This window comes from Haemaphysalis longicornis, unplaced genomic scaffold (genome assembly GCF_048455015.1).
Source record: "Haemaphysalis longicornis isolate Haplotype H1 unplaced genomic scaffold, Haemaphysalis longicornis Haplotype H1 scaffold_7, whole genome shotgun sequence".
NCBI lineage: Eukaryota > Metazoa > Arthropoda > Arachnida > Ixodida > Ixodidae > Haemaphysalis > Haemaphysalis longicornis.
In genome coordinates, this window is record NW_027526422.1 from 16,859,641 (window position 1) to 16,876,385 (window position 16,745).

The window sequence follows — 16,745 nt, forward strand, 5'->3', positions numbered from 1 at the left end:
TTTCTGAAGCACCAGTAACAACAACTTAAGTCCGTACGAAGTACACACATATAGCCATTAAAATTCTGGAGGATGTATTTCTGCTGCATTTTGCAAATCTACAAATACCAGAACGTTTGCAGGAGCATAAGTAGAACTATTTTCTGGGGATTGAAGTTGGATAAGGAAAACGAGTCTCAATCAGAGGACTAATCCGAGTTTTAAGGAGACAGATGTGCCATATTTGTGCTGTTCTGACTAGTTCAGAAATTTGCATTTCAATACTCATTGTGTATACATTTTTACGCTGATAGTTATGCCTTCCTTTTGTTTTTGTTTGGCTTCAATACGGGCGCGTGTACAAAGGCCTACCTACCTAATTGATTGATTGATTGATTGATTGATTGATTGATTGATTGATTGATTGATTGATTGATTGATTGATTGATTGATTGATTGATTGATTGATTGATTGATTGATTGATTGATTGATTGATTGTAGACCCCTTAAGGTACATAAAGGGGTACTTTTGGTATAACCGAGCCCTTTTTAATAAACTCACCGACAAACTGTTTTTCCTAACCTCGCATAGTTAGCTGGCTTTCTTTTGAGAAAGCCTTGGCTGAACCATTTTCTAACGTTTAATTTTTGTTACGCGTTTGTTTCTCTTCTATTAGTTTTCGTTTTATCCTAGAGACTGCCGGAATTCTTGGCTTGCCGCACTCATATTGGTTGCTCAGGTAAATAAAAGGAGTATCCTCATCATTTTGTCTTCTTCTTCTTCATCTTCTTCTTCTTAACCAAGGCACCACCTTGCTCTTATCGTTGTCGTAACACTTATGCTTGATCTTTAATCGCTACTAATCTTTTTCCTTCTAGCAAACTCTTACGTAAACCAGCCCGCACGCTTGGAGCGGCCTCGGCCGGTGCGCTGAAGCCTTGGGCGACACTTTACCCCCCGCCTTTCGCGGTGAGAAGGATGGCCTTTCGATCCGTCGACCCTGCCCGCACCTCATTCGCTGCCCAGCCGGGGGTCAGTCGACTAAAACTGGCTACCCGTACCGCATCAGCCGCGTACAAGGTTTCCCCGTCAAGGAAGGCGGAAAGCGCCCGGCGCGGCTGGCCACACTCCTCCCTACAACACACAGACGCGCACGAACGAGAACTCGCCCCGCCAGATACCCAGGCCGCTTGCGAGCAGACGACCACTCTGCGTTCTGCTCAACAGTCGCTTCAGCGCCCCTCGAGAACACTTCGCGGTCGGGGCGCGCCGTTCCGGTTTCACCGTGCGGGCTTTTAAACGAGAGGCGTTTGCACTTCGTACGACGCCGGATATCCACTCGCGTAGACTTTGGCTTGTTTGTTAACCGAGACGGACCGGCGATGAGTGGTCACGTTGGGGACTTGAGTCCGGCGCAGGAGATAGCGCTTCAAAACGTAAGTGTGCTTACTTTGGCTTTGCTTGATTATGGGTGGTTACGTTTGTTGCTGCAGGTAAGTATGTTTGTGGATACACTAAGCGCCATTTCGAGTTATAGCACGACAAAAGGCAATCAATTTAGCTTGATAGCCCTTGAGAAATGACACCGCGACTGAATGCTTCGGCCCATTCATTGCCTTTCTCTAAAAATGTACCTCAACGAAAACTCGTAATCGGCCAACAATTCGTCCCTGCCAACAACCTTATGCCAATAAGGACAAGACAAGAAAAAAAAAATGGTGCTGAGAAAAAAAACCAGCCTGAAGCCATGCATCCAACCTTTTGTCTTTACCGATTTTTTTTAGTGAGCATGAGTGGTGTAGAAGGGGTCCATTTATTTAATGACTCTGAAAATAAGTGAAAGGCGCACTTGATGATTCAGCGACATATTCTTGGATTCTGCTTTTATTATTTGTGTTAATACCGCAACTGTTGCTTCAGAGGAGGCCTGGAATTCCGACAACTGACATACGTCGGTTGTCATACGCAGGTTGTTATATGAGCACTGTCATACGCAATGCTATACACAGGTTGTCACCCAGATTAGAAAATCTGCATTGGTGTCGTTAAGCTATGAAATAGATTCATGAAGCAACGACCCGCTAGTGGATGAGTACCAATCACGGTAGCCTTTTTTAATGGAAATTTATGCAATATTCACTTATGCACCCGTTAAGCCTGTGCTTGTAAGGCCGCTTATATTTTCTTACATTTACCACAGTCGTGCTCGCGAAATAAATTTTGTGTAAAAGCTGATGTTGATTGATTTATAGTGGGGTTCAATGGGCCGACGCAACGCAGGCGATGAGGCGCCGTAGTGGAGGGCTCCGGAATAATTTTGACCACGTGGGGATATTTAACGTGCGAGAAATCTCGTACACACGGGCGTTTTTGCTTTTCGCCTACATCAGAAAAGCGGCCGCCGCGGCCGGCAATCAGACCCGAGTCGTCGTTCTCAGCAGCCCAACAACGCCTTAGCCACTGAGCCACCACGGCGGGTCGTAAAAGCTGAGAGAAATGCTTGTTAAGTGAAAAGCATTTCCGGCAAGTATTGGCAACACTTACGGCATATATAACTACGGCTTCTGTGTTGTTTCTGTCTATGCAAAATCTACTGTTTATTCATGCACATATACTCGACGTTTCGCTTCCTTTTTGTTGTTGTGTGGTCAAACAATGCACATATTTATTTCGAAAAACTATGAACTTCTAAAAAAATTAACTAATTCTTGTTGATACAATGCCGCGGGTGAATTTTGTCGGCAAAGTGGACCGACGAATGAATGAACTTCCCTGCGGAAACCGATTTTAAGGCGACGCATTTGTTGACACTGTTGGCCAAGAATCCAGCGTCGACGGCTCCGTAAACGATAAGTGACAGACCCCGAAAGTTTTGGATGAGCTATTCAGTTGAAAAGAAAATTCGGTAAATTGAGAATGAATTGGAATGGAACCGTTTTCCGGGCGAATTTCTGGAGTTCGGTTGAGTTGAGTTTATTTCCCAGAATCTTGTGTGTTTTCCCGGGCAGCTTGACAAAGCCCTGGAAACCACATACAAGGCAGTAGCAGCAAGCACAGACAAATGTAATGAAATTCCGATTACTTAATCACGTAGAGTAACACAAGAAGCGTATCATACAAACTTTAAGAAAGTACCACGGACAATGAAGCATAAATGTACGTTAACAAAATGTGCAAAGATAACAGTGCATCTACATTCTTCCTCAAGGTACAGTATAGGAAGTAATAAGTACTAGTAACGCTTTATACCGATCACGAAGAAAAAATGAAATCTGAGCATAATCATTATGAGCAAACACACAAGACATACCTAAATTACGATGTAACGAACGCGCATCCCCGACGCCCCCACGGCTGTCTGGCTGTAGCCGATCAAACGAGGACGTAGTGAATGAATTGTGGCCTGTGACGTTGACACGCATGTTAAAGGCATGTACATATGCCTACATCATTAATTTGAACACGCTAGTTACCGAAGTGGCAATTGGGGGATTGGACAAGCACGCACCCGCTGAACGCCCTCTTTGCTTGGCGATGCGAACACGGGTATGCGTCAGCCTGGCGTTAGACCGAACATTAAGCTATGAGCCAATAGGTTGTATTCACTGGCGAGGCCCCCATGCAGGCAACCATGTGAGTGCGCCGCCACTGGTTACGTCGGGCTCTGCGGTATGGCGGTACTTGTCCGCGCTAAGCACATGATCTGCGTTGGACGTTCCAAACTCTACCCCGCCGAACGCGAAGTAATGCCTCCAGTACAATGTGAGTGTGATTAATAACATCTCTGTTGACACCACCGTTGATAATCGGATTGAAACGAAGCAGGCGACGCACGCCGGTGTCTTCTTTTTTTTTTTTTTTTTTTTCCTGCGGCGTGCGGACGCAGTGCCACAAGCCTTGCCATGTCCTCGGCGCTTCGGTCATGTTCGTGGCCGTTTCCACAATAGGCAAGCGTAGAAATTGGCAGCTAAACTCTTCAGTGAATTATACCTGCAGTTTTACGCACAGGGCGTTCAGTTTTCCTTCGCATTTTGTGAGGCTTAACGTTGCATTTACCTAGCATTAGGCCTACACATGGGCCAATCAAGGGATATTCCAAGGCTGCCAGTCATAGCAACGGAGAAAAGAAGGTGGCGTAAAGGATGAAAGATTACGGTTAACCCGAGAAGGAACATGGTTACACCACGCGCCGGGCTCAGCTTCGTGCTTACTCCGCTGCCCCACCCAGAACCGCAGCAGTCACTAGAGATCCAGGGCGCTATGACGACGTCCGCCGTGTGCCGGCACGTCTGCTCGACAATTGGACACTAATACTTAAATACTGGCGTGTCCTCGTGATTTTTTTTTTATTGTGTGGCTTCCGTGCTTGCGATATTTGGACGTGCGTAAACTCAACAGGGATCTATAAATTGAACAGCTCTCTTACACGACATGCCTCGTTGTCCAGGTGCGGCCACGATAACAGTGTTTGTTCAATGTTTCAAACGATTCCCAGTCTTGCCGAATTAACAAAGCTGTACACTTGCGAAGAGCGCATGATATTGACACCATTCCTCTTTCTTTTGTGGGAGGAGTACACAATGCAGTAGACCAGCGACCCAACAGCGTCCCACATTTAGCCCTAATTAACGCACCCTTTGTTCCAGCAAAGCAAGCAACGACGCTGACAGGTTTTATTTTGTTAAGTCTTTCATTCCGGCTGCTTCTCAAAGGCTCGCGACAAAGTGCGCAGACGGAATAGAGAAGCAAGTATTTATGGTTGGCATTGTGATGCGCACCAACGTATTATTGCCTTACCCGAAAAGCAGCCACGGATGGATTGAAGTCTTGTGTTTTGACGTACACCACAAACAAACGAAATGCGAACACGGGAATATGAACTAGAACACGCAAAACTGAAACATACTGCTCGTGGAGGTCCAATTATGGCGAGGTATTGGTATATGTGGAAAGCCACATTTCCCAACTTCGTTTTTGTAACTAAGCTACGCATAATTTTAGCATGCATAGAAAGAAATCAGCTATTTGTGTCTTCTGGTTCATATTTTCGTGTTCGCGTTTCATTTTTCTATGACTGTGCACGCTATCACATGCTAAAAGCAACTACAATGCGCAAAGGTGTCCGTCGTGCAAAAGCAGTGTCGAACGACTAAATGTCACTACAGTTGAGTTGCAGTTTCTGGATGAGGATTACTGGTAAACGAGCTTGTATTGCAGTTCAAACCCTTTTAACATACGTGTAATGTGTTATACGGCTATAACGTTACAGGTCCCGTACTTGGCCTAATTAAGACTTTTTATGAAGTTATCTTTACAGATTTCGTTTAGCGATAAGTTAAAGTCGTGTGAATATTGGACATTTATAATACGATTGGGATATTTATAATGGCAGATTCGTATACTCAAGTTGATCATTTCATATTCGTCCGTTTCAAATATCGGATTCTGAGCTAATATTTGCGAGCTAGACTGAAGACTGCACCCGAAACTCCGAGGAACTATAAAATATCGCCGGTTTTAGCAACTATTGTTCCCTTAATATAGCCACTTGCGTTGCCATTACGCTATTTTGAAGGTGGACGTACATGCGTTGCGTTGAATACGTAAAAGCGCCATTCGTAATTTCGGCTTCAACGCTGGGTCTTCGGCGTGCATGAAGCTGAGCACTGTACTGGTGCTTGACAATTCTCCATAGACTGCTGCACGTAAAAAAAGAGAGGTCAACTTATGCTCCTCCATTTCCCGAAGACAGGGTTTTACCAACAGGGCGACAGCAGCAGCTTTAACTGTGAACGTCTCGTATGTAAGAATTTTAGATTAGGACAAAAACTCCATCCGGCTGTGTGCGCCAATAAAAATTGCGCAGCACCTAAAAAGGCACGTGGCATTATTTCCTTGTAAGGACAATGTAAGCAGGGCCACAGCGTTCTTCATTCATTTTGTCCTCAGACGATTTCGAAAGTGCACTGGCAGGTGTTGTGAAAGTCGATTAGCACATCCATCCCCGAGAAACGTGGTATCTATTCGACTTTTCTGAGGACGGGTGAAGCAAGGCGTGAGCCTTCTGTTCCGTATACTGTATACCGGAATACCTTCTTTTTTTTCTTTTTTTTTTCACCGGGATATAAAGAACCGGTTTTACAGTGCGCACTTACATGCGCCGAGCTGAAAACCTCTAGTTATGCGTTGAGTTATCACGAGGCGTTTGGTTGGAAGTGCCGGAGCGATCTGACCTAGAGCCATCGCGAAAAAAAGATAAAAAAACTGTGGTTGATTCCTCGGTCATAGGAATAAGTAAAACATCAAAGTGAAATGTGCAGCGAAATCGGCATCTGAGCGTGATTTGCGGGTCGGCGGCTGTCTTGTGGGTGTGCTTGGCGAGCGACGTCCTGCTGGCGGGTCACTACGGCAAAGGTGTACTGGCGTCATTCCCGTGACGGATATGACGTCAGCGAAATCTTTATGTATTCCGGCATAAAACACTTTCGTGTTCAAATATAAAACCCGAAAACGCATCAAGACGCCCGACAAGAACGAATGCATTGCGTTTATTGTGGGAATTGTCACAGTGCGATCGATACTCATGATTACAAAATAATTCGCGCACTAGATGTAATTGTTGTGATGCACGATTCCATCGAGTAGTGAAACCATTAGCCTATTAACTGGCCTGTATACAACAACGTTTCTGGCAACGTTTTGCCATTCAGTCGTGCCGCCGCGAATGAAGAGCAACATGACAAACTAAAAATATCGGATAGAATCTTAGGTTGAATCCCCGCATTTTTTTTTAGTGGATGGAAAATAAGAGGAGGAGGGAGGTGGAGCTTTTTCTTTTAGCGAGCTTAACGGTGTAGGTGCCTTGCCTTGTGAGCATTTTGTTTCCCAAAACACATCATCTTTACCGACTGCCCTTCTCCTAAAAAAATAAGTAACCTTGAAGCTAATGTTCCACTTTTCTGCAATCGTATTAGAGCAGTGATCGCACAAGGCAGCGAATACATCCTAACACTTGAGAAAAAAATCTGGTGCAGTGCAACTCATGTAAAGTAAATAATAGTTGTGACAATTAGAAGACCTGTCGGCACCTTCCATGCCACCCTCACAGCTTACATCTTTTTTTTTTTACCCTAAGAAGTTGATGGTTCAATGGCATACCGAGTGGTCCGGTAGGATTATACAAGAGAGGAAACACAGGGCACTGCTTAAGTCAAAACATAATAACACATGTTTTGTAAAATATCCTTCAATCTAGCTGAACACTTTGATATACTATAGACCTTTCAGGCTGTCATTTGTTGCTCTTAACAATTCGGCTGAGAAATCTAACGAGTCCACAAAAGGGGGGAAGCGATCAAGCCTGCAACTTTAGAAACCAGTTGGGCCACGGTTCGATACCCAGTGCTCACCCGTCATTCTTCCAAACTGTTCTAGAATTGCCCACAAACACACATGCAAGCGCGCACAAAAAAAAAAAAACATCAGCCGGAAATCTTGAGGCTGCTTATGTGTAGGAATTCAAAAGCAATATCGTGTCATGGATGGAATGCTTTCGAGTAATGTTTCTACGTGTAGCTATCCTAAGCTGCGACTGCAGATTCGCTGAGGGCGTTTCCCATGTATACATAGCTTGCACATGACGTCATCACAGCCCTTTCTTGCGACCCACTTGCAGTTTTTTTTTAAGTTCCCAGAGATGAAAGCAGCAGATAACTGTGCAGCCTTTCGCCGAACCATGTGGGCCATCTTTGTCGGCAAGGATGAAACTCGAGTCCTTCCCAGTTTCGTTCAGCCAATTAGCTAGGAAGTATGCCCAATCGCAAATTACAAAAAAAAAAAAACATGTTTTGTTTCGTGCACTCCTGAACTGCGCCAAGCTTGGCTGGTCATCCTTCTTCACAGAGTCGAAGGGCATGAATTTTTTGTGACCGGGCGCGAGGCCTCCGCCGTTTCTCGTCATGGGACAAGTAAGGCCATCGCCTTCGTTAAAAGTAAAGGAAGCAATAAAGCCACACCGCGAGCCGGCCTAGTTGGGATCTATCCATGGCACCGATTGCGCAAAAACAAGCAAGGACAAACAAGAAAACGACGAGGACGAGCGCACTCTAACAATTGAAATTTTATTGATTGAAACGAAAGACTTATATGCGTACAAAACTGCGCAATCGGTGCCAAGGAAGCAATAGTTAGTCTTTCGATTTAAACAAACTAACCTTCGTCTGGGTGCTCCTAAAAGCCACTTCGTCCACCTTGCCGTTAGGCACCCTCTGCCTTATTACTCACTTCCGGCATAATTGCGTAAAACGCAGTTGGGCTCCTTGCTGAAATCAACGAAGATTGCATCTGTTCGCAACCGGCTATCACCACTGCTATCAAAATCACTGCCCTTCTCTCTCTCCCGTACTTTTCTTTTACCCACGTGTAGACGCTCGCTCGCGTGAATCAATGAATGAGCGCTTGCATCCAAGAACGCTCGCACGTTGCGACCTTGTTGGGCCCGGAAACGCACACGGTCGGCCGCGGACCTACGTAAGGCCAGCGCCCTGTCCGCGATTCCCGGGCGGAACTTGTTGCCCCCCCCCCCCGTCTCCTTCCCTGGGCTTGGCTTACAAAGGCGCCCCTTTCGGATAATCGTCGATACGACGGCCATCGTGTCACGCTAAACTAAAAATACAGAGAACGCAAGGCGAAGGCCTCACGCTCTCAGCGCTCTGCTCCACGTGCGATATCGTGCACGACGGACGCCAGCGGCCGTGTGGAGGCAGGAAATGCGCTTGGTGTCGAGCGCTAATCGCGTTCGTTCATCGAGGAGCGCCGGAAAAAAGGAAACGTGCCAAAGGTCGCTCATACGAAAGGTCGCTGAATTGTGAAGCGAATTCTGTAAAGGCAGGGTAGTGCCCTAGCTCGATTATCACGACCCGGACCACTTGATAGCGGAGGATGGTTGCGGTTAACAATGAGAAAAATGCGAGCATTAAGTAGAAACCAAGAAGCCATGCACAGTCTGAACGAGGCGTGCCAATGGCGAATATCGAGATGGAACAGAGTTTCAATAACCGAGAAAGATATGCGGAAGTGTCCTGCGAACTCGCGATATACGTAGCATGCGAAACAGACATACAAAGAAACAAAATCTTACTTCAAATAACGAGCGAAGAAAAAAAGGTGCTAAGATAAGTTGGAACCTACCGATAGATGTACACACAGACTAAGATCAGGCAACACGCAGTTTTATCGGTCCTCTTAATTACTGTTAATAGCGTGCTCATGGTTAATCTTCCTGCGTGGTTAAATGAGCAACGAAGATCAACCAGCCTTTTTTTATAATTACTGCGAAGCGACCGCCTCTAATTGATGCTTAATGACTTTAGTCATGTTCTTTTCGTTCCGACTGGTTATATATTCTTTAAATTCTGCAGCAGCCACTGGAAAGGTTGTTTCACTTGAGGTAACCACCTACGCCTCTAAGCGTCTAAAGAAGACCTGGAAGGGGTGTAGGAAAAAATGGTCCCGGAAAAAATGGTCCCGGAAAAAATGATCCTGGAAAAAATGGTCCCGGAAGAAATGGTCCCGGAAAAAATGGTCCCAAATCCAAGGTAGGAAAAAATGGTCCCGGAAAAATTGGCCCCGAAGCCAAGGCACGAAAAAGTCTTGTTCGAGTAAAGCCGGTTAATCGAGCCAAGAACGTTTGCCTTGCTAAAATGAACGAGGTATTAAAGAAAAATAAAAAAATGTTAATTTCCAAAAATACCTGGAAAAACTTGAAGACGGCACCAATCTAAAAATGCAAGCGCTGCACTAGATTGTTGTCTATAACCCATGTTAAGCGAAAGTAAAAATATAATGGCTGTTTCAAACAAGCAAGCACACGATAATTCGGTCGCCGAAATGTTTGCGCGCGGAGGTGTCCGTGCAGCTAAACGGTATTCATACACCGATATGTACGTACACCGAAATATCCGTACACCGAAACGTCTGCACCAAAACGCCCTACACCGATATGCCTTGCACCGAAATGTCCTAGACCCGGGACGACGCTGTGAGCTTCTTTGATGGAGCCCCCACGGCTTCTTGTGCAATTTTCACCGATACTGACGAAACCTCGCAGCGTAGAGCTTCTATGACCTTCCAGACACGGAGATGGCTGTGTTCGACTAAACTACTAAACCGATGGTTCCAGGCCTCGCAGTTGCTTGTGCGGCTTTAATTCAATTACTTGCATTAAAATGTTTAATCCATGTTCAGCCCTACCATCCATCCATCCATCCATCCATCCATCCATCCATCCATCCATCCATCCATCCATCCATCCATCCATCCATCCATCCATCCATCCATCCATCCATCCATCCATCCATCCATCCATCCATCCATCCATCCATCCATCCATCCATCAAAGCGTCCGTCCGTCCGTCTGTCTGTCTACCCAATTTTCTTTGTTAGATTTTAGCCTCCAAAGGCGTTAATTTCGGCTCCTTATAGGAATATTAAAGCATTCCATCTCTTTCTCAAACATTTAGCTCAAACGCAAAAGGACAAAATCAAACTGCAACGAAGTTCAGATCGGACTACCTTGAAGGGAAAAACGTTGGCTGGGCCATGGGACCATTTTTTCATAGAAGGTCACTGGGACCATTTTCTCCGGGACCATTTTTTCCGGGACCATTTTTTCCGTTTCCGCCTGGAAGATATGCACAAATCGAAGCATCTCCCCGCTGCCAACGCGGAAGGACTGGACCATCTACGTGAAGTGCTGCCTGATCAAGTGCTAAGAAGCAATGCTTGCGCCATTCCGAGCTGGTCGAGAAGAGGCAAACTGGCGTGGTTGCCTGCGCTGCGATAGAACGCTCGCTTTATTTCAGAAGCATTCGCAAGCAGGAGGAAAAGCTGTCTGTGTGGCAGAACAGAATTACGACATAAATTCCCGGCCGCGGTTACTCAGTGGCTATGTTGCTGGGCTGCTGAGCCCAAGGACGTGGGTTCGGGTTTCCGCCGCGACGGCTGTTTTTTTTAGATGGAGGCCAAAAAAATTAGCAGTGGCTAAGCTCGGCTTTGCCAGGATATACGTAGCGAGAGCTAAGGTTCAGCTGGTTATTCTTAGGTTTCCTGGTTGTCTTCTAAACACCGGGTGGCACGCGCTCCGTGGGCTCTGCGCGCTCGTGGTCGTTTTCCACACTCATGTGGTGGGGAATAGGATGTACAGTCAGCCTCGGCAGGTGATCCCAGGGGGGGCGTTCTGTAATGTAGCATTCTGGTTCCTCAATTTGTACCCGTAGGGAACGGAGTATAGCTCGCCCCTGTCTATAGGCGCGCAGCCGAGACTCTTGCGCTTCTTTGTGGATGTCTATGCGGAGTGATATTGGAGTGTGACTCCCATTCGTCGAATTTCATGGAGTAGGGTGTAATTTAGGAGTCCCAGGGCAACACGAATAGGTTTGCGCAGTTGCGTTTCTAATTTGTCTATCTGAGTGCGTGTTAGCCGTATGTAAGGGGCTGCGTACATTATGCGGGGAATGATGAAGGCCTCGAAAATTCGTAGTATTTCACGTTCTTTTACCCCATGTCGCTTCCTTGAAATCCGTTTCACCATGTGCGTGGTCTGATTGACCCGAGTCGTGATTTTTTTTTACCCAAGTGTCCGCTTTGCCTTGTTGGTGAAGCCAAAAGCCGAACACTCAAATTTCTTCTTTCCTTGCTATGATGGTGCCGTCTAGTGATAATTTGATCAAATTGCGACTATGGTCAGAGCGTGTATGCGACTATGGTCTTGGAGGATGGTTAGCCGGCTATGATTTAGCTTTTTAAACGTGCGTGACAAGAAGTCGCCAACCGGTGTTTACAAGAGCTCATTAATGCTCCAAGAAATTACAAAAAATGTTGCGCTTCCAAAACCACCCCATCCTTTACTGTAAGAATGCGGGCGCATGCGCGAGTTAAAGTCTAATCTCCTAGATTGATGAATGCTAAGCTGGGCTAGTCGTTTTACGGAATATTCATAAGCACCGTGTCGTCGTTTTCTTCTCTTGTCCTTGTGTATTAGCGCTGGTGTGCAAGCACGTAGCTTTCCGAAAATGTGAGCTGCAGGATCAAGCTGAAAAGCGCGGTCTCAGAGGTGTACTGAGGGAAACACCGCCTTTGAGAAGTTAGCGAAAGTTTGCCCGGAAGAGATAAGCAGGCGCACAGCGACACTGTCTCGGTTGTATCGAGCGCTCTTCATCAATCCACTCTTGTCGCGCGAAATGGCAACTGTCAGGAAACTCGTATGAGGAACGTCAACACTTCCAAGGTCTTCGCACTTCTGGCTCGCAAAAAAAAAAAAAAAAAACAGAGAGAAAGAGGGAGAGCTAAAATCGGGATCTGACTCCTCCACGGAGACAACAAATGGTGTGAGAACTTTCCTCTTTATTTTCTTTTTTCTTGCTTGTAAACTAAAGGGTGTAGTCGCCGTTAAATGTTAGGGTTCAGATTTGGCTGCATTTACCAAGTGGGTGACGGACACGATTCGTTGTTTGAGCCTCCGCTGCTGAAAACGAACCCGCTCAAATGCGCTGACCCATGCTCGTGCAACATTCGCGACGGGCCGTGTTTCACAACGCGACAATTGCAACTTTGAAGCGGGAACTATCCCGACAGATAGACCGCTTTCAAAGAATCTTTATCCAGTGGTTAGTCAAATCCACCAGAAAAGCTGCTGTCATTGCCGGGAAATCACAACGTCATTGGGCTTAGATGCACAACGACGTTGCTACTGAGTCAACGCGGTGGGTGTAAAGCTATTTTAGTGTGCTGGAGAAAGTGTCGAATTTATCCTGGTGTAGTGTCCTGCGTACAGAAGCGTGTGGGAAAAAACTAGATTGCGTTTCGATTTTATTGCATCGATCGACGTTGACCTATTGACGCAGCTATTGACGGACTTCAATCCAGAAGAAAAACGAATGTGAGTAGCATATAGTACATAAACATAGTCTAAATTCAGTCTATCGATAAAAACAACCGCAAGCACCAGCCGGGGCGAGATCGACAAAGGACCATTTGCGAACTTATCGCGTACCTCGAGATCCGTCGCCGTCACATATCGATCGCAGGAAATGTCAGCGATGCACACACGCACCTTTGCAAAAACGCGAAACAATGGAGCCGGGTTCTTCAGCACAGCCCTGGCTGCTTTTTCAGACAATCTTCATTTAAAAGACAGAGAGAAAAAACCCGTGCTGACAAGCGCCCACCTTTCATTCATTGTTTTTTTTTTTTCTTTTCGAAAGAATGCGCAACGAAGCGTGCCCTTCTGTGCTGTCAGAGTTAAGCTGGACAAGATTTTTTATGATTTCCTCGTATAACGCTATTACCTGAACCAAAGAATCCGGCCACGTGACGCTCGCCCAAGCGGTAAAATGCGGAAAAGTTATTTGTTATGAGCGCTGCGCTTGGCCATTGGGGGATGTTTCAAGGACGCCCTATATCACAGCGCGACGGATACCTGTATCAAGGCCGTTTGAACAGCGCATTTTTTTCATGTCTCTAGCTGGTCCCAAGGTTCGCATCTGCTCCGAGTATTTGTGGTATAGCAGATGGCCGTAGTCCTTTGAAAACTTACAGTATCGTAGGGCGGTTTCATTCGCGCTCAGCTATTTCCACTAAATTTTTGCAAAACGGGGGCTAAAGTTAGATGCATCCCACTTTTTGCGAGTGCTTACTCGTCTCGGCAGGCAAAAAGAACGCAGTGGTTGTCTCAATGATTAGCACAACTAACCAAATTTTGTTAGTTCACTATTTACTTGTTATGTTAACAACCAAGGAAGCGAAGCCAGAAAATAAATAAAGGCAGCAGACTTTACCGAAATCCTGATTGGGTCTTGTAGTTCGAGATACGCGCCGCAAAAGTTCTACCATCCGATACATTAGCTTTCTTGCTCACATTACGCATTTGGTCAAGAGCTTGGGTTATATGGGCTATTTGATGTGGTAAATTAGGGGAAATATTTGGGACTCGTATTTGTCACCCCCAGTAGGATATGGGATTCTTTTTAGGTGCGACGCATCTCTTTCACTCGCCTTGTCCCTCCGGCGTCGTCCGGCGTAGTCCGCATCCCTCCCCATTCTCCTCGCCGTGCCAGCTGCGCGCTAGCGCCGCTCTCACCGCAGCGCCATCTGCGTGTTAGCCCTCGCCAGCGCTCGCTTCGTCACCGTGCCAGCTGTGCGTGGGGGCGGGTTAGCGCGCAGCTTGCGCGCAGCTTGCGCTCGGTAAACACATGCGCATGCGCTGCTATGCGCTGCTCTCTCTAATTCCGCTGCATATAAACGCGGTAACTGCGTAACTGCGCCGCTCCGCTCAGTCGTTCCGCCGCCGCTCCGCCGATGACACCCTCCGATGACCACCGATGATTTGAAGGGAGACTATCAGGCCTGCTATCGCGATGGTCGGTGCAACCGTAAAATTCACACCAGCTTCCCGCGAGGGGAACCATGGGGTAGATGCGACGCATCGGGGGTGAACATGCTGCGTAAAATATGGACACACAACAACAATGGACACGCTAACATAACGGAAGCGCAACGGAAACCCCCGATGCGTTGCATCTACCCCATGGTTCCCCTCGCGGGAAGATGGTGTGAATTTTTAAAGAGGAGTGAGTGAGTGAGTGAGTGAGTGAGTGAGTGAGTGAGTGAGTGAGTGAGTGAGTGAGTGAGTGAGTGAGTGAGTGAGTGAGTGAGTGAGTGAGTGAGTGAGTGAATAAACTTTATTTCGACGAGCTTCAGGCGCTGAACTTTATTTATTAACTGGCTCTATTTTCTGCAATAAACATGTGCATTACAGCCGTCAATCAATCAATCAATAGGTCTATTTTCCAGAAATACATCTGCAAGGGGTCCGTGAGCTAAAAGCAGACCCAACAGCTTGACTGGGCCCATGAACCCTTTCATGGCATTTGCAATGCGACACTGAGGGAAATGAACACAATTTCTCTCACAGAGCTACAACCTTTCAATTAAAAGTAACCATCGCAAAATATTCATTGCACAATATGTACTACACGATCCGGTAGCAGTTTCAATACACAATACTTCAAACACTCTTGAATACTTTGATTGCTTTGAATAAGAAACTAAAATAGTTTTTATCAAGCGTGCGAATATTTGTCCCAAATCATTGCGTATTCTATAGGCTGCCTATGCTCGTAAACAAGCGCGAAAAATAGGCTGCAGTTAATTTTCACAGTCTTTTTCTGTCATAGTAACAATCATTACATCACAGATTATTGTAAGTGTGATAACATATATAAACGCAGCGATGAAGACGTAGCCCCACGCGTGCCTGCAAAGCGAATCACGTGTTTGCCTTTTTATTATTTTATACTGGATTCCCCGTCGAACCGAAAGGTAAACAGGTGTCGAGGACGACTGAAAAGTCCATCTGCGAAAAGCTCACAACGCCCCGAAACAAAAAAAAATGGCCGCGTATCTGCTCCTTTCGTTGCAAATATCGACGATAGACGATGGTCGAACGGCGCCCCTGGCAAGTAAATGCCTCCCTTCTCTTTCCCGCTCACCTGCTGTTCCTCTCCCGTCTCGTTCCTCCCAAAATAGCACGCTAGAGGTATGCTCAAGCCAATTTAAAGTTAACGCATTCCACTACTCTCACGACGGGTGTCTCGATGCCAGCACTGCCATACGGCGGAGACGCGCGTGATTCGAGGCACCCTACTACAAATTTTATAGAACCACGTTGCCCTACTCCACGAACGTTCCGAGCGGAACGTGGAACCTATCTAGTGGAACCGTCCGTTGCTGTCGCCTTTCAATTTTTTAAATGCTGAGCATTTCAGTAACACACGATGTCACCCGCGTTGTCCCGTCGTAGTACGCACCGTCGTTGTCCGCACCCCTCCCCCTACACTATATAAAAGAAAATACTATCCGGCGCCCGGTTTCGATCCCTCGACCCTGCGGGCGGAACGCAATGCAGATGGTGCTCTACCCACTGCGCCACAAAGCCGACACAGTATGGGACGCTACGAACGCGCCTTATATCGTTGACTCATTCAAATTACTGCTGACGAGCGCTCTCTGTTGCCACAAGTGCAACAACATTAACGTAACGCAAACTACTTAACGTCGTGCGCCCCCGGAAATGCTCTGCATTTGATCGTACCCCTCGCGAGGGGGATGTTTCACTGCGTCGCCATGCGAACAGTTTGCCACGCTTTAGTTTCAGTTCTTTCTTTGCTGGGGTGACGACGAGCGGCGCCACCTCCTCGCACTTCGCCGCAAGAGGATCCGCGGCGGGGGCGAGAGATGGCGCTGGCGTCTCCGCGGCCGCGTCTGCGGCCTCCGCGGGCACCGGCGCCGGCGCGGGGTCATCGCCCTTCTTTAAAAGTTTAGTTCGCACGCCACGCAGTTTTATATAGTGTAGGGGGAGGGGCGCGGACTACGACTACGGACGTCAACGCGGGTGACATCGTGAGTTACTGAAATGCTCTGCATTTAAAAAAAAATGTCCGAATGGCGCAATCGGATAGACGCCGGCTTCATAACGCGAAGGGCCCAGGTTTGATTTCGACCGCGGTTTTTTAAATGCTGCCAGGTAGCGTGGGCAACAGCAGGCAAAGGTTTCTGCAGTTTATGTATTTTATTTGCTACCGCAAAAACTAAGCATCCGTGTATTTTTTTTAAATAAAGGAACACTGCAAACATCAGTCATGTATTAATTTTTTGCCTTATATTTGCGTAATTTCCTGTTCTCGTTCAACAATCTTGACAAGTATG

The 16,745-nt window shown here is 46.7% G+C and overlaps 1 protein-coding gene across 1 annotated transcript in view; it reads left to right on the top strand.

The window, feature by feature from the left end:
* Positions 1-1,031: 1,031 nt before the first annotated feature.
* LOC144144598 (SEC14-like protein 2) overlaps positions 1,032-16,745 on the top strand; it is a 49,087-nt gene continuing 33,373 nt past the window's right edge. The window contains exon 1 of the mRNA XM_077676105.1: positions 1,032-1,417. Coding sequence (XP_077532231.1) covers positions 1,364-1,417 — 54 coding nt within the window. The 5' untranslated portion in view covers positions 1,032-1,363. The remainder of the gene's footprint in view (positions 1,418-16,745) is intronic.